The sequence below is a fragment of the Anarrhichthys ocellatus genome, unplaced genomic scaffold, assembly GCF_004355925.1.
Source record: "Anarrhichthys ocellatus isolate YVR2014 unplaced genomic scaffold, GSC_Weel_1.0 scaffold8, whole genome shotgun sequence".
NCBI lineage: Eukaryota > Metazoa > Chordata > Actinopteri > Perciformes > Anarhichadidae > Anarrhichthys > Anarrhichthys ocellatus.
This window is the reverse complement of record NW_022280038.1, coordinates 1,316,599-1,338,464: the sequence shown is the minus strand read 5'-3', so window position 1 is coordinate 1,338,464 and position 21,866 is coordinate 1,316,599. Positions and strand designations below refer to the sequence as shown.

The 21,866-nt window shown below is 43.0% G+C and overlaps 1 protein-coding gene across 1 annotated transcript in view; it reads right to left on the bottom strand.

Moving 5' to 3' along the window:
* thsd4 (thrombospondin type 1 domain containing 4) overlaps window positions 1-18,534 on the bottom strand; it is a 38,622-nt gene extending 20,088 nt beyond the window's left edge. Inside the window, exons 1-7 of the mRNA XM_031848345.1 lie at window positions 18,521-18,534; window positions 17,870-17,924; window positions 17,588-17,654; window positions 16,031-16,353; window positions 14,494-14,899; window positions 13,444-13,546; window positions 11,330-11,466 (exon numbers count right to left, since the gene is read on the bottom strand). Of these exons, the coding sequence (XP_031704205.1) occupies window positions 11,330-11,466; window positions 13,444-13,546; window positions 14,494-14,899; window positions 16,031-16,353; window positions 17,588-17,654; window positions 17,870-17,898 (1,065 nt within the window). The 5' untranslated portion in view covers window positions 17,899-17,924; window positions 18,521-18,534. The remainder of the gene's footprint in view (window positions 1-11,329; window positions 11,467-13,443; window positions 13,547-14,493; window positions 14,900-16,030; window positions 16,354-17,587; window positions 17,655-17,869; window positions 17,925-18,520) is intronic.
* Window positions 18,535-21,866: the final 3,332 nt, after the last annotated feature.

Here is a 21,866-nt window from a genome sequence, read left to right as displayed (position 1 = left end):
GGCCTCATTAATCATCAGCAAACACCAGATGAGCTAAAACTAACCGAGCAGAGCCACAGGCAGCGACAGGCTAATTCAGGCTTGCAGTCTATCCCTAATAAGAGTTCCAAGTACATCTTTATAGTCCCAGGACAGGCCTGACTCACCGAGTCTTCCACTAGGAGGGAAATCTAATCCCACAAGTAGCCTGTGAATGTGCAGTGGAAAAATAAACCGCTCAGAGAGCAAGCAGAGCCACAGTGAAAACAGCCACACTGTAAATACTTCCACTCAGCAGATGGACCACAGGATCATGGGGCCGCACCGACAGTCCGAGTTATGGAGTGACACCGTCCACTGCTGCATGTAAACACGAGAAAATGTTTGTATATGAGTACCAGGCTTACTTACATCTACAGCCGTCAATTTAGATGTCTTAACCCAATCTACTTTAACCACCAAGTCCAATATTTGTACAGAATTTATCTCGATGACATGGGTGCAGAAGGGTATCGACAACTTCCCAAACCTCACTGCAAAGAGTCCCGAAGAAACTTTGCAACTGCAACTCTTAAAGCCAGAGTGTTAGTGTCAGTGGGGATCCCCACTCTCTCCCAGGTTCCTCCAGGACCCAGCAGAGGTGGAGCAGGTCCTACCTGAGACCGCGGCTTCCCCTGCACACGCATGTGGAGGCAGACGAGCAGCAGGAGAGCGAGTCCTGACAGCATTCTCTCACGTGGCTGTATAAAAGCTCCAACTAGTCACTCGGGGTTTCGAATCACGAATCCAGTGGCTGCTACCAGTCAGCCTCTTCCTCTTGCCTCTCTGAGAATGGCAAATAAAAAAAAAACCTCTCTCACTACGGAGCTGATCTCTACGAGCTCCCCCTTGTAAACTGACCTGGGGGAGGTACTGAAGGGGGGTACAGGGGCTTTTTTAGAGGAGGGAGAGTGAGAGGTAGAAAATGAATAGGAGGGAGAGAGAGAGAGAGAGGCGGGAGGGAAAAAACGCAGGACGGAGACTGTGGCAGCTACCACTGACAGCAAATTGGAACCCAGATAGGAAGCTTCGGGGAATATTTTTCAATGTGACAGAAAAAGTAAGAGAGGAAGGAAATTCTTGCTGGAATGGATGTGTAAGCAAAACCGCTATGGTTAAAATTGTGCGGATATAATTGGCAGGTGGGCACGCCATCTTCTAGGGATAACAAAAAGATCCCTTTGCCCTCTTCGAACCCTCCACCCAACGCCAACCAAATACTTAATTTCAAGCCACGTCACAATGCTGGAAGCACAACTGCTGCAGCCAAAAAGACCAGACTCATCATATGGTTTTCCTATTGCGCCACCATTGTTTCCACGACATTAAATCCTAATTGACCAGGATATACTTTACTGAGGAAAGGAGAACACTTCTCATCCTTCTATCTGATACTATCTAATTTTACACATCTGGGACGTTGCGGCTGGACCCGATTCTACACAAACAGACTTCTGGAAACAAGCGTGAGATAATTGAAAACTGTCCTGTTTTGAAGTGGCACCCGGAGACCATAACAGGCTGCTGCGAAAGGCCCATTGTATGCACTGAAAGGCTGTGTCTCAGGCAGCCCAGGACAACGGCACACATGGTGGGAACGCAAGGAGAGGAGCGGTAAGGAGACGGACAGATGGACTGACAAGATGATACAATATAAAAATACTAAGAAGAAATGAAACCGATTGAATACTTTACTGGTGAGACTTTGAGTTGCTGTTGAGCAGCGTTTATACACTGTGTACGTTATTTAATTTTGTTTACTGTCATTTATGTTGTAACAGGGTGTGGAAAAAACACTAACACTTGCTGTCGGTCATTCACATATATATTGTAGTTATTTAGCCTGCTTTTCTTAACATGACTGTGTTACTCTACTGGAACACATTCAAATGTACACACCGACATCAAATCTCTTCAGGTTCGGAAGTTATTTGTTGTAATCATTTCTCCGCATATCATATCAGAGAAAGACAGAAACACTTCGGCCACACTGATGCAACTAATTATTAACAGTGTCATGCATTTAATATCAAGTTGGTTGTAAATTAGATTTAAAAAGGTGCAACATGTAATGTATGGCTGTAAACGAATGAATATATTTTCGAATAGTAAGATATTCGAAAATGATAATCTTAAAAAGCAGCACTACTGCGGCTGTCTGCCTTGTGTGCACTGATCGCATACAGAACTAGTAAAAGACTGGAAAAATGACTTAATTATAACAGTGCTTTAGGAGGATGCAGATTAGGATGTTTTAAACACAAGCTCACAGTAAAACTATATCCCCATTAAAATGAACAGCTACTATGAAGTTTAGGACTGTAGGTTTTATGTGTGCACTCACTTTGCAACAAGTCTGCTGAACGGATTGCCAAATGTTTGCTTTGTGATGATACGCATGTCGGCAATATACTTAACAATTCACACCCTGCCACCTTTCACAACATTCTGCAAGGCTGGTTCACGGAGCAAGTAGAGGCATCGAGTGCAAGGAAGCGTGGCAAGAAAACAAAATATCTCCACAACTGCAACTCAGCAACAAATTCTATCTGGATTTGGACAAACCGGTGGCGCACTGAAATCGTGAACGGCTCACTCCGTCGGCTTTGTTTTCATAGTTAACCCCCTTCTACCACCAGCGCAGCGTGCACAGTAAGCTGTCAAAGCGGCAAAGCGGCAGACGTGTGGAAGGGGGAACGGCTCTCGCGATGTACATCGTCTCCTGATCTGCCTCCGATCTGGACAACCTCATTATGGAGGCATAGCGGCCAGAGGTCGAGCAGGGCCAGAATGACTCTCCAGTACACCCCTGGGGTCTTCGTTTCCTTCAACGAGTGGGTCGGCCCCGAAGCAACCTCGGCTCTGGGGGCCCCTGATTCCTTCACTCTCCGACCCGCACACACACGTCAAAGTCGTGCTCTGCAGCAGGTGGGTTCAACATTACTGCACAGAGCGCTGTCAGTGTCCGGCAGGCACGTGCTCAATACAATTGCTGTATTCAGTTCTTATTTTCTGTCACGCTTCCAGTCTCTTTTGGGGCAATTTTGAAGGACGTTTAAATACAAAGCTCCAAAGAAAAGGCGTAAAGCGTGGAGAGAAAACACATGATTTTTGTGCATCTGGGATACATATTAGTCAGCAGAGCCAGCCATGTAGGTTGTTGTATTAAGTTGTATTTGACTGAAAAAGGCAGGAGCGCAGTGGAGGGAGCCGGGTTAATGAGGAGATTTGGACTGGGAGATTTGGACTGGGAGAGAGAAGGTGTGGCTTAGGGAAGCTGCGTCTATTAAAAAACAAACAGCTGATGGTGGATGACACAGTCTGCAGGAGAAACATGAAATAATTACTGTAACTCTCCAGCACAGAGCTGGAAACAGCTGAGATGAACCGCTTGTCAAGAAAATGTAAAGTAAGTGAATGAAATGCTCTTCACAGCCCATGGCAAACTTCTTGACCATCTATACATCTCGGACAAGGTCTCACTCCGTAGCTTTATGGGAAGTGATCAGACTTCCGGTGTGTTTGTTGGTCATATTGCTCTCAGTGTGAAGATACAGATGGACCCCTTTAAAGCAGATAGGTGATTGTTAAAGGTGGAATTTTGACAATCCAAGCACACACAATCTCCAAATGCATGGTGTTGTCGTTGACATTGTCTTTTCTCGTGAAATCTGTTTTCAGACAAGGGCCCATTCCTTACTCAGTAGTCTTGACCTCAACAAGAAGCTCTTTTGAAGCACAATCCTGAGACTGACTGACGAGACAATGGACAAAAAGACCAGACAAGTTCCTTGTAAACTCATTTGTCTCTATGCACCTGCTGGAGGCCTTTTGTTAATAAAGCTGTTAGACGCCATTAGATAAGAGTCTAATTTACGACGGCGTTTGACCCTGAGCAGCAGGGAACCTCGAGCACAGACCAGCTCTCCGTTACACACTCTTAGCAGCAGATTTACACATCCACGAGTGCACACACACACTAACACATGCTGACCTATTTATAAATAGGCATTTATGATGATTCAAAACAGATGAACAGATAAAATACTTGCACGTACCTGGTAAGTGCAACATCCACTGACACTCTCACACCTGAATATCTTATCTTGTTCTCAAGGGACCCTGACATTCCAAACAAACCGATGAGTCATACAATGCGCTAAACAGTCTCTTCAATTGACAGCCACCCAGATAGAAGCCAATCACTGTCAACGGACGTCAGTCTGAGGAAGCCCTGCGTGAACGCTGAGCCCTAAAAATACAACCTTGTATCCGTATAGCATACCCTTATAAATATGTCTCCCAGAGCGGACACTGGGACTCCCTGCTCTCCACCCTTGAATCCACTTGAAGAGCTCAAACCTGCTGTGCTTCAGCCATGTCACATCAACTGTGCAGCTATCAGACAGAACCACACATTCAACACAGCATCATGATATCATGAGTCAGCACGCTGTGAAGGGGAGATGCATGATGACCCTGCAAGGCAGAACAAAAGAGGGAAAAGCATCACAGAACATCTGGACATAGCAAAACAGAATACTAATAATAACAAATATTGAGGGTGTAAAAGAATAGTCTTCCACAAGGGAGTTAACTTCGCAATGTTTCAATTTTTTTTGCTTCATTTGGGAATATACTTCCTTCATCTGCGCATAATCCAGTCTAGTGAAGTAAGTCTAGGTATTTTTGAAAGTCATTTAGACTGAGAAAACAATCATGGATCTGATTGTGCAGATACTTTCTTCTTTTTTTTTTGCCGACACCAATATTTGAAGGCGCTGGCCCAGCTGTCGTTGTGCTGAACTGCCAGAATACGACCAGGAAATGGAAATTCAACCGCAGTCCCATGTGGCACTATGGAAATATAACCAAAAAAAGCGTGAAAGTAATAATGTCCCTAGCTCTAACAAACGAGTTCACTTATTTTTGTGTATTTCAGTAGCAAACAGGATTTAAAAAAAATTAGAAAATTACAAGAATCAAGAAATCAAATAAAAAAAGATACAAACAGAGTGTTGGAAACACGTCAAATGGAGATCCCATAAAATGCTTTGCTTTTTCACAGCTTGAAGGAAGCCCCTCTCACACGGTTAAACGCTCCCCTGTCTCCTGAAGAAACACTTCATGAGCCATATCAGAACCCAGCGGAGGTGTGGCGGTGCAGAACACTGCACTTGTTCTATTCGAGGGATAAATTAAGCAGCACACTTCTATATTCGCTCTCAAAGTGTAGGACTGACTGACCAACCAACACTGCCATCCCTGGAGCAACGCAGTAGTTAAAATCCCTGGACTGATGTCACGAGCACTAATTGTAAAGACAGCATCTTTCCTCAGCAAATACCACATCATAAATGTTACCGCACATGTCCGACAACCGACAACAGGCTCCGCCGACATGAACCCATCACCATCTGCGGCGGGTAATGGCGGGGAACACCCTGCGAGCGTGCAGCAGCTGGGGCTTGCCGTGACAGAGAGATGGGATTGAGGTATCTCCACTCGTCTTCACCGGGAAGGCTGTATTTCAGAGCACTCATCCGCCTTTTAACAAGTCCGCCCGTCCCAGTCCACCGCAGCGGGGAATGCACAAAACAGATGCAGCTGTCAGAGAAGAGAAGCGAGGAGTGGGGCTTGGGATGTTGTTTGATGAGTTTGGGGCCTCTGGGTGCCGGGAAGCATGCCAGTGCTGAGAGGAAGACCGTGGCCACGCTGGGTCGGACAGAGCCTAAATTCTATCTGTCATCTTTATTAAGAGCAATACGTCAAAAATCCATTCCGACATCAGTCAGTTCCATGTTGACGGAGGCCCCTCCTGAATTGAAATATTTGGGCTCATGCTATATTTGGCACATTTATCATCCACATGTTTGCATGTAACCAGACTTCTTTCTACCATCTTTCATCATCATCATCGTCTCCCTCCAAATTGCGAAGAGCAGCAGGAAGTAGGCTAGTGCAAAGTAAACCCACTACCGGGTCTAGAGTAGTGGGCTTCATAGAGTTTTACCCTCAGCGGGGCCCACCACCGCCAGCAGGGAAAGTGTGTGGTCATTGATCGGCCCTTAAGAACACACACACCCTTCTCAAATGCCCTTCCTTGGTACAAAGGGAGAGAAGTCGCGGCTGAATGGAATTCCCAACATAAAGGGATCTTTCTTTCATCGTTCGTCTGAAATGAGGAACCACATTCGGGAGGGGGAGTGAGGGGGTTCAGTGCCTCAGAGCTGGCTGTTAACATCTCCGCACTCACATCTATACACAGCTTTTCCACTTGTAAAAGACAAACGGGGATCCTAAAGAAGCTGATCAAAAGGATATCTGGATATTAAATATACTCGACAAAAATCTCAAAAGTCATGACTCCCATTATTTCACTATTTTTACGTAGTTCTCTCCTCAGTTTATATGCAACGCTTGATCAAATGCAGTACAAAATAAAACATTTTTAAAGTTACACATGAAAACCTTTACAGTTCAGGTTCAAAATCACATCATATTACAATACTTTCAAAACTAAGCATTGGCACTGTGTTGGAACCGGAATGGAATCAAACAGCGTTGGAGCCAATATGAGTGTTGGGTTTTTTTTAAGACTTGTTCACATTTTCTGGGTAATAACATACTACACCATAGCATACTATAACATACTACACCACAAGAGGGCAGTTCACATGCTGGTGATGAGTTCCATCACACAATCAAGTGATAAATACTTGTGAAGCAAGACAAAACTTTACAGTTTTATCTCATCTTATCTTAAATATACTCTGAAGAGTATAAATAAAATGTCAAATTTAAAAGAAATAATATACGTCAGTAGATACCCCTCTCATGAATTTTGAAGCTTTTACAAGTCTTTAAAAAAGGTGTTTGCTGGCAAGCGGCTAAAGGAGACTACAAACTAGTCCACCCTTACAGCCTCATTGTGTATACTTTTCTGTAATATTTCAAAAATCCAATGGAAAAATCCCATTGTTTCTTGTGTCGAGGGAACAAGTACTTCTGGGGTTGGCCTATAAAAATGCATCATCCCTGCAGTCCTCTATACAGCAAACAAAGCTGCACAGTAGCAGTGCCACAGTCCAAACTTTAGGGGTACGGACCTCAAAAGACCTTGATTTGCCTCATTAGCTAGAGAGACGTGAGTCTCTCTAACAGGCCAATTTTGAGGGTGTCACTGTGTCAGATTCCGAAAATCTGACATGGACACCTGCAGTGGCACCAGGAGCCAAAGGTCAAATGGACAGAGCTGGGTTGTTATTCATGCCGCTCGAAATGTGTCAGGGAGAAGTATTGGGGACCACACAAACTGTGTGGTAGACTTCCCTCTGTAATCAGCAGCAGTGTCTCGCCGCAACAAGCACACATCCATCGGTGGTTTCGTTTGCATGGAAAATGAAATGTTTCCCTCTAAAAAAAGAGCACAGTCCAAATGATTTTAATGAATTTGTTTTCATTGTCATGATTAAGAATCTCAAACTCGAACCAGGGCAATAATCCCTACTCCTGCACTGTAATATCCCACAAATAGAGTTAAAATCTACAATATGTGACTCTATGTGACGATTCAATCAATATCTTATCTATGTCTATATTAAGGGGAATAAAAATAGTTAATTTCCCACACACACACACACACACACACACACAGGACCATTACACATGCATCAAATGTGGAGTGATGTCAGCATGTGGGGCTGCTGAATACATGGCACAGTGACCAGAGGGGGTTTGGTGCCTTGCTCATCAGTGGCCAGCAGGTGTACTGGCACCTCTCCAGCTACCAGTCCACACTCCATACCTGGTACGTGTGTAGTCATTTTGTCCAACCAAGTGCATGTGTTGTCAACCACCCACTTGAAATGGCCATAATATGTTTTGTATGCGTGATTTCAATAACAGTATATGTTTAAATGATGAATGGATAAAAGATATACACCCATCTATCTGTACAGATAGCAAAGTGATTCTTTTTTCAAGAAAAAGTCACACATTTAGACGACTAGCTGCTTCTTGACAATGTCATCAATGTGTTTTGGGGGGACAGGCCCTGACCCGCTGGATCCCCTCTGTTTGAATAAGCAGAACAACGTTATTGTGTGGTTTTGGCTTTGAATCAGAGGCATCAGATCACCTGGTCGGTCAGACTTTGAGTATATTGCTTCTTAGTGCCTTGGGGATAGTGAGTGCACAAGCTCGTTCAGAGTTCGAGAGAAACCTATTGATCAACAGTATATAGTAAAGAAGAGTTTTAGTTCTGTTAGTTGGGACTTAAATAGATATCTGTTTAGTTAATTACACTTTATCTTTTACGCCTTTTCGGTTTTAACCTTGTCACTGTTACTGGTTGAGACAAAAGAACATGTGCAGTTTTTGTATGAAATAGGACAGAGAACTGAGGACATTGAAAAACCAGAGCTGTAAAAGGGGGCATTGCTATAACAACCACATAAACAAGAATCAAACTATATGATTTTTTTTTTTCCATAACAGCTTTCCCACATGAACCAAAAAGTTGTATCAATCTTGGTCTGTCATTGTTGTTCGTCAGCTCAGAAACTGATTAAACAGTCTGGATTCCACCACAACTGGGTTTACCACAGAGAAACAACTGCAACCGGCGGTCATAGATATTATAAAATACAATCTGATAAATGTTTGTTAAGTGACCCGCTTGACTTTTACCAGAGAATTCAGCAAATGTGCTCACTCACGATGAATTAAACACACCTGTTAAAAAATACTGATGCTATGATATTCCTGAAATTCCAACGCTAGAGACCATCAAACAGTTAACTCATACACCGGACTCCACTGAGCACAGCAGCTGGTTGGCTCCTAGGCAGAGCTGGAAGCCACCAGGGCCACATCAAAACAGTGCACTTATTCCACATGGACCCTGTCTGCTGGAGCAGCTACAGAAACAACAGCATTTCAAGTTAGCCACTGACAAGCTAACATCAGCTAACAGCTGGCCGACGTAATAACATGTCAGAGTGTGATACGATGTCTTTCAAAATGGATCAAAACTGTTAAAAACTGTGTAAAATATTCCGAGACAATTTTCATCAGCCTGACTGGCAAGTGTAGATTTGAGGGTGCACTTTAAATAACTGCCTTTTTGGATTATTATTAGTTATGCAATATTATTACAGTAGGCAGTATTACCATGTCATTACTATGTCATCATTTAACAAGCCTGTCTCCAGCCACGGTAGCGGACTTGTGACATTTGAACTTAGGTATGGCAGTCCTTGAAGCAAAAAAGCTAATGTCAGAATGCTAATGGCCATTTAGTAGATGATAGCTTCAAGGCTCTCTTCCTGCTGACATCTGTCCTAACTTCAAGTCCAGCCATGTTCCGACTGTTACATTCACTCATGCAGCTGCAACTTAGTTCACCATCTTAGTTTAGCCCGTTAGCATGCTAACATTTGGTCATTAGTATTAGTTATTACAAAGTACAGTTGAGGCTGATGGGAATTAGCTTTGCAAGTATCTGGTCATAAACCAAAGAATTTGACAGCTTGGTATTCAGACCTGCTGGTGGCCATATAGAAAAAGATAATCGATCACCTAAGGTTCAGAATTCATCCTCTAGGGACCATGAATATCTTACGCAAATACTACAGCATTCCATCCAATATGTGTCACTCAATATAAGACATCTCTCCCTGAAACCTGAAGATCAATTTCATGATGGCGCAAGAGAGGATCACCTCAGTAAGTGGTGATCTGGAGATCAAGAATTTGATTTTATCAGGCTACATTTAAAAGTTTAGCGAATTTATTTTTAGCCCTCATTTATTATAGTATTTCAACAAGTTATAAAGTATCATGTTAGGTCAAGCAGAGTGCAACAAACCAGCTGACCGTCAGCTGATTCAAAACGGCACCCATGATGACCGACACTTCAAACATCTGCTAGAGCGGGGTGCAATGACGTCTCTTGCTTTGAGCACTATGTAGAGTGTATATTCCACATGTCATGGCACGTTTGTTTTGGGTGCTCTTACCACCGGAGGGGAGAGTAGAGCATATTCCCACAATAATGTATCATTTCAATGATGAGAGCCGTTATGATTTAAATAAAATGACCCAGTTGTTTTATCTCTCGGCTTGTAGCCGGGCAAATCTCCTGTTCAAGTGACTGGAACAGCTGTGAAAATCCCAGTGGGGAGAGTGATAAGAAAAAATGTCTTTGAAAAATCTCCCTGAAAGACTGCTGATGAGTGTGAATCATCAAATAATCAGCCAGTGGTCTGAGGAAGGAAAGTAAATGGTTAATCTATTGCAGATCTGTAATTGCTTGATTTGACTTATAAATGCAAATTAAGTTTCCCTTATTAGAAATAATAATTCAGCCCTAACGGAGGATCACGATGTCGTGTGTGTGTGTGTGTGTGTGTGTGTGTGTGTGTGTGTGTGTGTGTGTCAACAGTGGAAATGTGATCAAAGCCAAAATAAGAGATCAGAGGGCTTTCTATGTCGATTAAACCTTAATCTTGAGATTGTCGCAGGATTACGGCCAAATGGAAATACACAGGGTCGACAGAGCAAAGTAGGAAAAACCAACTGGAAATGAGCTCTTTGTCCAACATATTTCTTCCAGTTAAACCCTGATTAAAAGAACATCAAAGTGAATCCAGCACACGTACATAGCCAGCCATAAGAAGGCCCACACTTGCTTTGGGTGGAAACCTCCACATCACTCCTCCACATCACACACAAAGACCTCTCACTCTGATGCCATGCTGCCCTCTGGTGGTCACAGCCGTTACTACATCCGAGCTACTGCCTGAACTGTGATACATTTTGGTCATATTAGAGATTAATTCTCCAGTTCTTATACACCATTTAAAATCAAGTGACTACAACGTCATTATAAGTTCAAATGTTCAAATGTGTGGGTTGGATTAAACCTTCAGGTTTAGTTGTATATGCATGAACCATATTCCAAGGTTGCAGCATGGACTATCCAAAAAGTGTAACAGAACATCCAAATATTGGCCAAAACACTTTTACCACCTGTTCAATTATTGGCTGGCAAGTAAAGTAAACTTCCAGGATCCTCATATATTCATGTCCTCTTATTAACTGTACTTTGGTTGGCAGATATTAAAATGCAAAGGACGTTAGGATCCAACAACAATGTCAACTTGTAAAAAGTAAGCTTATGGGAGGCTAATGTTAGCATTAGCAACACGCAAATGTATTACTTTCCACAATATATCTTCGCAAAAAGCATGGATCTGGTAGACATGGGGAGAGTCATAGGATAAAGGAAGCAAAGATACTGGCCTACCGAACATTTCCCCACCACGCAGAGAGAAGTATCATTCAGCCCACATGGCGTCCCATCGATCACCCTCTCCGACTGTCGCACATAGAACCTGAACCCTATGGCCCGGCAGTTGAGTTCACAATGCTGATCCCCAGGAACTGAAAACAAAGATTTAGGAGATTGTGAAAACTTTGATGACATATTATTTGGGATATAAGTGCAAAAAAGACAATGAATGACATTTGATTGACAGCACATAATACAAATCAATCTACATCCTAACATTTATTGTGTCAATAGAATACTTTCATCATGTGTCTCAATAAATAAAAGAACGTCACATATTAACATTTAATTCAATACTTAACTATTTGAGGTTTATCTTTTTTTTCTACATGCTTTGTAAATGTAAGGCCCCGAAGATGTATGATTAATAGCGGTGTCACGTGATCCCATGTGGGATGGGCCAAATGTTTGAGATGACACGGAAATAATCTAAAATAAATAAATAAATGAAAATAAGGAATAGATGCATTTGAAGAGCATGTAGAAAAGGCACATTGAAAGGATGAGAATCATAAATATATATCAAGACCTTTTATTTATAATGAATCAAATCAAATTCTTAAATTCCCAAAAGACTGGAGATGTGAAAAGTGCAGTGCATAGGGCCACATTATGTCACGATGGTACGAATGCAACCAATACACAAGCCTACTATTTTTAATTAACTTTAATCAGTCAAAGCGCTAAAACAACAATTGATTAGACAAAAAATAACAATTTTTTATGCCTGCTTTGTGCCTCGGCTGCTTTAAAACTGCAGTGTATGGCAACATGGCGACAGTTTAGAAATAATGTGTGTTTAAGTTCCCTAAAGTAGCAGATAAATGGGGTTTACAAATTCAGAATGATTCAGAAAGTGTCTGATAAGTTAATAAATTACTTGAGACGACAAATTCAGAATATCCCACAGCTAACGTTAGCACAAAAGTTAGACGAAACAAAGAATAAAACGTATCCTAAAAATGATCCCATTTGTATGAAACCAGCTCTGTGATTTTAACTAAAGATCCAACGTTTCATTTGGTGACACAAAAACAGCGGTGAGCGACCACAAAGGATCCCGATCCCTGTTCTTTACATTTTGTTCAGGTGCTTTATCAATTAGATACCCTATAAGCCCAAAAATGAGGTATTTCTTAAACAGATGTACAAGAGCACATTTAAGCACTGTTCAAGATGGGCGAGAAGTAATCCAGACTCAACCTCATACATTTAGCTGAGGTTATTTAATCTTTACATCTGCAGTACCCGTCAGTCAAGGTCTACGGAACAAAGACCAGATCTCAAAATACACACGCGTTTGACAGGATATTAATCTGGAGCCTGTTCGTTCCATTTGTGTTCTCAGATTAATTACATTTCAGGAGGTGTTTTGACTGTTACCCGGATACCTCAGGTGAGTTAGGTTAGATGGTTTGTATAGGTGAACATTTGTCAGTGAGCGAACAGACAGATGACATACTGCAGCGCTTACATCACAACACACCTTAGTTCATATAGTAGGTCATAGGTCGGGCAGCTGAAGATGTAACTGACAGAGAAAATGTGATTCATTGTGAATTGTGCGTGTGACTTTAAGATTGTGTAGCCTGGAGCACTTTTTAGGCTAGCGTCCTCAGACTTACAAGCAGGACGTACTGTCTATATATTTTCATAGACAGACTGTATGGTCTTACTTTCTTGTTCTTCTATTTGTCTTTTCACCCGTTAGGATGCTCCAAACTATCACCTGCTAAGCATTAACATCTTACTATTTTAACTGTGAGAATGACAGTTATGTATGGCTGTAGATTAGCCTTGTTGTTTTTCAAGTAACTATAGCTACATGGTTATGATTACAGCCTCACTGTTTACCATAATTTAGTTTTTATATAAATGTTTACAAGGTGTTTTTGAAGCCCCATTAGCTGTTGCCAGCACAACAGCTAACATTACTCTCCCCGGAGGCCACAGAGGAAAGAAATTACCGAAGCAATTTCATGTTATATAACTTAGTCTCCAAAAATTGAAAGTGGAAATACATACATATAGATATGCACAAACTGTCCTTAGAGCTGCATATGACCTACCCTCATTGAAAGGTTCCCACTCGTACAATCTGCCCATGAAAGGTCGGTTGTTGTATGAAGAACACTGAACAGCCCTGATGTGTCTGCTGGATGGAGGACAGGCCTGAGGATGGACCAGAAACACACATAAACGTCAGACACACATACATTTATTTTACACAAAGACAGGTGAATCCTTTTGTAACCACAGCAAGCTCACATTTCTCATTGTCACATTCTGCAGCCATTAGTTGACTGCTGCAGACAACCTTCTGTGTTTTACCAGTTTTAACCCTGTGCTTGCAGCTCAGTCTTTCTTGCCAAAGTAGTTAGATGAAGGCTCGCCAGTGTAACTCAAACTAACTGACATCCCCCCGTATCTCCTTTGTCTAAACAAGCCCCTGGTCTGCTTTACTTTGCATAATATCTGGGTCATCGCATTAACATTAAATATTTAGTGTAAGTATTACATGGCTTTAAACGCTAACAAGTGTTTGTTTTGCACAGGTTATGAACAAAAAGAGAGTTCTAAGCAACAGAGGCATAATGGTGAGAAGCTAACATATAGGCCTCCACCACCTTCCAGCATGTCAATGCTCGCAAGCTGGCAAATATCTTGCTCCTGGAATCCCACAATGCCTTGCTCAGTGCTGAGGTGCGCCACCTGCAGTGGGTCTTTATCATCGTCTTTACCGTAAATTATATCTGGCTGTGGCCACACAAAAAATACTTGTATGTGTATGTGTGTTTCATGCTTATTGGTATGTTTAATTCAGTGTTGCACTGTGGAAAAAACTGAGCTTGCGATAAGTGGTCCGTCTCTGCAAGTCTTACGCTTCTATCTTCTGCTCTAATATTCTTTATTTAATTGTACTCACTTTTTTTGTAAATAAATTCTACAAAATCAATATAAAGTATTTTCTTCCACTCACAGCTTTATCAACAAAAGAATTAAAGGAATCAAAAACAAATCAGAGCAATAACAAAAATCAGTAATGTTATTTATCTGTTTAATTCCCATGTCCAGCCAACATGCTGGGAATAATAATAAGACGGTGCAGATTTGCATACATTACTGTTGCAGATCCTGTAGTGAGCATGCTCCCCTGTGCAGAAGGAACTAGGTAGTGGGTTGTAGGGTCTCTCTTGGTGCTGCTGGGGTCTAGACGTCTGGCTGCTTGACTGCGGCTCTTGCTGGTTGACCGAACCAGGCTGGTAGAGAGGTGCCCACACTTGGTTATGTTTGGGCTGCTGTGCCCTGGGTCTGCTGTGGCGATGGAGGGTGTTGGGGTCCAGGTTGTTTGACCCGTGGCCGCCGTGGCCTCTAGCGGCGGACTGGTGGGCTTCAGCTGCAGCAGAGCGTCTCTGCCTGTGGGGGCGAGCCGTCCCAGGGCTCTGGCCCGTGTCCGTCTGCAATGGAGTGACATAAGGAGCTCTCCCGTAGCCATAGCTCCCCGAAGTGATCTGAGTGATCCTCCTGAGGACACAGACATGATGACATCACCAACTCGACCAATCCTGTGCCAGTTGTCACCACCATCTCTCGACCTACACACGTCCCTGCTAACTAGAATTGAATCCAGTTACCCTTCGTCTGTCAAATTAAAGTATCAAACCTCGTAAAACCAACCAGAGATTGTACAACAAAGGCCATGCAGTATATTTGGATCCACACCTTTTTAATTTATCTTTTAGCAAAGTTTCTTCTTTCGCTGAGGAAACTGTCACGGTTCTTCATCCGAAACGACGAAATCAGAGAAGCGTCCAGATCTGGGAGCTTTTGTCGCAGCTTGGCTCCTTAGATTCCAACTCAAACAGCCCCCCCCCCGCTTACTCAGCTGTCAGTATTATTTGTTTAAAGGCAAGCACAACAGGAAGGGGGTCACAAAGCTGCCAAGCACAAGCCGAGCCTTTGACGACATCCATAAAAGACTAGCTTCACACTGAATGGCAGTTAGATAGCCCACAGCGATGGCTCCAAAGAGTCACTTTTAGACCAGAGCTGCTCAGCATGCAGCACAGCCGCACAGGCTCTTTTAAGAATTGCAGATATTGACAAAGACAAGAACTACTGAAAAAGACTTCCCCGTTGACCATCATGATAGTGAAATTACTTCCAATAGACAGTTAGTTTAGTACTTCGTTAGTTTACCACTCAGGTTAAATAAATTAACATGAACGCCAATAAAATACATAATAATTATAAACTCTTTTGCGCCAATTTGCACAGCACCTTCTGTCTTTAGCTACTGATAAGTGACAAGTTCAAATGACATGCTGATGGTGGTGGTGGAGAGCGCCATTAAACACAGCTCCAAAATATCTTATTGGTGTTCAACTGGCTTGGGATCTGGTGAGGTTGAAGGTTAAACCATATCAATACCATAAATATCATACTCATCAAGTATTAACTCCTCATGTCCTGTCTGGAAGTGTCTGCATTTGTAATGTTTCTTCATTCATTTGATCTGTTTTTTTTTTTCTTTTGTCACCCATCTGAATCCAAACACTTCCTCTAATTAGATAAAAAAAAATCCCAGACTTGGTAAAATACCAGTTGTAAGCACACTGATTTAAACATCTCAGTTTGTGCAGGACGATACAGTACCTCCGTCCACCGGGCCGGGTCTCCTTCTCCTTCCTCAGATCGTCATGACTGCTGCTGTTGTAGTACCTGCCTGCGTCGCGGTGCAGAGGAACCGTTGGCCGCAGGGCTGAAATGACGTGGCCTGGTTGCTGGGGGTGAACACCGGCTCTCCCGGAGGGGTACTGTGACGGAGTGTAAACAGGCAGGCAGGGCCTGCTCTGCTCCTGCACCCCTCCTCCACAGGTCCGGGAGCAGGTCGACCAGGGCCCCCAGGCGCCCCAAGAGCCTTGAATTTCTCCCTGCTCTACCCTGAACTCCTTTTGGGGCGCTGCCCTCTCAGGAACCTGCATGGAGATGAAACAACCGAGATTAGCGACACCACGGAGCACCGGAAAGCGTCACGCAAAGTGCGTGCCAAGGATTGATGGAAAGCCTCCGTCAACAAGACTTTAATCTCCCCGGATCATGGCGTTGTGTCAAGGCTCAAGTCAGTGACCTCATCTCATCAACATGACTATCCTGCCCCTCCGCCTCCACCACTGTCCATGAAACAGACCTCTGTTCACGGTTATAAAGCCCCGATTTGGCTGATTAGTGGGTGTCTGTTAAAGGCCTATCCCCTATTGGCTACCTGTGTTTCTCACTGTTGACTCAAACTCTCTGTGCAACTTTGCCAGGGACATATTAGCGTCGATCACTGCACTCTCTGTTTGAGGAACCAGCCAGGGGGAAGCCTTGTGCCAAGGCGGCTTTATCCGCCGAGCAGCTTGGAAATCCCACTCTTTAAGGGAGCACTTTGTCTCCATTCACAGCAACCTCTCTGGGCAAACACATGGCCGTAGTAAAAAGCTCAGCTGCCTTTGACTTTTAGCAAATGGAGAGAGAATACAGAAGCATTGGGGACAGTTGGCAGGAAGTTCCTCTTGTGTCACTCCGCCTGTGCAGCTATTCAGACCTCTTCTACCCTCCCTCAGCCTTTGTAACTCAACGCCACTGTCATCTCCCGGGGTCAGCCATAGGGCACACAGCTGGACTCCCGGGCGGAAACACATTGAGTCGACTTGCACCCCCCCCCTTTCTAACCTGACTGGGTAGTCGATCTGTCAGTCAGCTTCATCCACGAGGTGCATTCCACTAGTTTTCTTCCGTGTGGTTCTTGAGTCTCCAGAGGTCAAGAGATGGCTCGCTGACAGCTGACACAAGCCCCCTCATTTCCACCGCAATCAACAGAACTTTCCGCTCATGCTCCCATTACAAGTTAACAGATTAGCACCCTGGTCAGGTTCCCTGTGGGGGGGGGGGACTTGCACTGTTTACACACACTGGGACGGGGGAAGCAGGAGTAAAAGTCTATCACTTCGGGCGGCGTTTGGCTATGCCAACGAGACACAATCATGCATGCCATCTCCAAGCGGAGGAGCGTTCCACCAGCCTGCGCCAACCATGTGTTCAGACGGGTTGATAAAACAACATGAAAAAAAAAATCCTGGAAACATCCGAGGGAGGTCTAGCAACGCGTGCACGAGGGTGTCAAAAAGCTCACAGATTTATTGATTTTCATAAGCAACTGCTGCTCACCCTTCTTTGGTCTGTTGAGCGTTGGCAGTCCAGGAGGTCTGACAGCAACAGCCAGAGGACAGAAGCACTAGAGAAAAACAGACTGTTTACTGACACAATCAAGAATGTACTGTATGTAGCACTGTGAAGCTAATAAAATATTGCTAAATTGAGAGATTAATGGCCCATCAGAGAATGAGACAGTTACATAAAAACATTCATCTGCATTTAAATACAAATTACTAAAAAGAAAAAAGCTTTTAAAGAAATAAGAAATCCATAATTGAAACACTTTGACATTACCTGGCAATCCAGACGCAGGCTGCCTGCATAGCTCCTGAATTCTTTAAATTGGACACTTCAAATGTGAAATAGAGAAGTTTAAATTACCATCTTACATTATATGTATTTATCTACACATAATTCATATTTTTAGTTGTTTAGAGCACCAAGATGTGAATAGTATCAAAATGTAAATATTACTGTCCCTGTGTGCCATAACTATCCCACCAATGTCAACATCCTGCCACTACATCCCTCTGCCTCAAGACACTGACTCGGGGTGGGGGGAGAAAAGAAACGACTTCTACCCACTTGACCATGTGAGTTGACCTTCTCGGACCTCTGACTCCTAATGAGGCAGCACCCCCTGCTGAAAAACTGCAAAAGCCCATTAGACAGCAGGTCTGGGGATGCAGTTAGAGCGGTACTTTCACCTCTCATCCCAGACCATATAACTCAGCACTGCTTGTCTAAATTAAGCTCATTGAACCAGACAGGGTGGTCAAAAAGTCCTGCACACTTAATAGCGTCCAAACCAGAAGAGAACATACAGAATACACGGGATGCGATTATTGTAGGGAATAAAGAAAACTCCCCATAGGATTACATTTTTAATTAAAGTAGTAATTAATAATCAACATTGACAGCCCGCGTCTCATCCCGTCCACGTACCTGCAGCTGATGATAAGTATTTGCTACTCCACTGTACTTTCTAACTACTGTATCCTACACTGTAGCGATCAGATGATTCACTTCCAAGCGCAGGTATCCTCATGTGTTGGAACATTAATCCAGGTGGATATTCGGGGTTTTCCCTCCAGAAACTTTGTGCTAAACCATTTAAATGAGCAAATCCGTATCTGGAGTAGCGAATCAGATCCTGGTGCAGGAGAAACTCCGGACCTTGGTCATCCTTGGTGATTCCAGCGCTTCTGCTTGCTTTTTTTTACGCGCAAAGCCACTGGATGACAGAAAGTTGGAAAAAACGGACACGGCAGAAAAAAAAGAAAACAACCCTCTTCTGCGCCCTCCTCCGCAACAGTCTCTCTCTCTCTCTCTCTCTCTCTCTCTCTCTCTCTCTCCGTGTGTATGTGCGCCATGTAAATATGTAGGTGTGTGTGTGTGTGTGTGTGTCTCCACCTTCTCCCACTCCTTGAGTGGCGCGCTTACATGCAAAAAAAATACAAACGAAATGGAGGGACATTATAATCTACTATTTGGCACCATCAATTCATTCATTAAGAGGAAGCAAGTCACCCGGATTCAGCCATCACTTTGTGTCCAAAAACACAAAATTGGATAAACTAAAAGACTTTAAGGCTGATTACAAAATGTGGTTTGTACAAAAACCTCCATATTTATGAGGGTGGTACTGAAGTTCTGCACACTTATGTATCGACACCCTACAGGTATGGTGACATCTTTTCCATAGGGCAAAATCACTGACATTCACTTTCTCATATTCGTGAACTAAAAAGGCTTGGTGTGCTGTTTTGTTTGGCATGTCTAATTTGACAGAACCAACCAGAGCTTTGCATGCTTCAGTGGTTTACACACCACACTGTGTGACATACAGTACGCGGCTCATTACAGCCATTGTCTGGCTTGACAATGGCTTCATTATGTAGCCTAAATGTAATCTGTCAAAACTGAAATCTATCAGTGTAGCCTGTACCTACAAATTCATCCGCTCATCCATGTGCTACAGCCCTATATGTATACACGTCTCTCTGTCCTGTTGTTGGCCCCACTCACTGGTGCATATATGTTGATGCTGCTCAGGAATTTGCCTTTAACCCCAATGTTTCCAAACCCTTCACAGGCAAACGAGCCTCCAATTTAAGCTTCTTTAATGAACCACCGTTCCAGATGACCCATTGAAGGCCTCTCAAGACGAGACGTGATGGAGAGGGGAGTCCCTGATGTCCGACACTGGACACAAATATGCATCGATTTGCCAATGGACACCTATTAAACTGCAAAAATAGATATCCATTGACACTTCAATAGAATAATATAGTTTACATCACTTCAGTATTTGCAAAAATAATAATAATATTTGAACAAAAGCCAGATTATTGCACTGGTAACTAAAATAATGTAATCTGATTCATAATATAAAGAAAAGAAAAGAAAGAAATAAGCAAACAATGTTGCATTTGTTACATTAATTGTGACTTTTAAACCTCCAAACAAATTGAAATTACAGTTTCAGGTGCTTATTTTTGGCAGTGAATGGCCAACAATAAACAATGCACTTGGTTCACTCCAGGAGAAACTATTAGTTGGTCCTGTGAGGTGGAACGAATTGGCAGCTGTGTCTCCAGATTAGACACAAGTCTATCAGAGGGTCTAGCACAGCCTCCAAACCTGCACTCGGGGTTTATTGAAGAGAATATTGCATGACCCTGGTCCTCTGGTAAATCCGTGTTAGTGCAATAATGCTTCCTTCGCTCCACTCGCTCTTTTTGCTGGTACTCTAACCTCCTCTATGTGTGCAAAATGACTACAACATTACTCTGTTAAACAGGTACAAACAGCTGAATGAAACAAGTTCAGGCATGTTCTCTGGGCGGTTGTCAAAAAATATTCTGGGACATGTTGGTAATAACCAACTAAAATAGAAGTACACATGGCAGACTTAGAGAAAGTGGGTCAAACAAACGTGGATTCATTTTATACATATACAGTACATATTGGATATACCAATACCTGTGCGTTGGCAGAACAGAGGCCTGTAATGATGCTGTTGTAAAAGAAAAAAAACTGCTTTGAATTTATCACGTCAACTTCATCTGAGGCCCAAGAGTTACAACTTTATAATGAACCAAAAAAATACATGAGGAATTGTACAGTTAAGTAGATAAGTTTGTCTAGTGTTTAAATTCCTCCATTCCTGCCAAACCGTGAGTTCCAATGCCAAAAGTAAAGCTCTGTAAAGAACAAATACTACTTTTAATTTGAGCAACAGATTGCTTGTGGGTTATTACTCACCAAGACATATGGACTTTGTGTCAATGTGTTGGGCCTTCTTAACTGTGTGGGCCTCAGGAGTTGCTGCACTGTCTGGACTTCCACACTGCTTCAGCTCTGACTCATCGTTCTCGCTATCTGCCTCTGCGTCTGCATGCTGTCAGTAGTCACGGAGCTCTGTCAAGTCCTTTGGGACAAGACTTCTCTCACATAATGTTGACAGCCATAGTACCATAAAAAAAGACTAAATGTGTCAGCACAAACCAATGTTGTTTATCGGAGCTGCTCAAAATAAACTTGCTGGAGCTTTTTGACAGCAGACATTCGCACCGAATGGTTTCTTGTCAAAGAAAAAGGACAAAATAAAACACGGCATTTATTTTTGATGTCGGTTTGAGATCTTTGTGAAACAGGTGGGCCAAAAAAGCAACACATTACGTAGTCATACTTCTTATACAACATGTTTAGGTACACGTCTTTGTCTTCCATTGGAGGATATACTACATCATGCTATTTAGTGGGAGCAAAAAATGTAATATTTGTGTTTCTATAAATGTCTGTACAAAGCACTGGAAGAAATGAACTAAAGAAGCCTTTCACACGATTGTCTAAAAGTCTGGTTTAGATTCAACTTCCTCCAGACAGTGCACCACCTGTACGATAGAGATGAATTTCACAGATGGATAGAAAAAAAGAAAAAGCTCTTTGAGAGCTATTGGTCACCAATGAACAACCAGAAAACAACCGAATGTAATACACAAACTGATGGTGTAAAAACCCCATGGCGTGTGCCTGATGTTGTTTGACACTCCATGTCGGTGCTGCGCTCCCCTCTAACATGCGTGATTAAATAAGGGGTTAAAATAATTATTCGTGGGACGGTTTGAGTAAGGGAGACTGGAACAGGTGGTGATAAACTGGTGAAGCCTCTACGCCTTTGGGGACATTCCAATCTGAGTTTACAGTACCAAGGGCTTCGTGGTTGCTGGACCTGCTAGCACACACACACACACACACACACACACACACACACACACACACACAC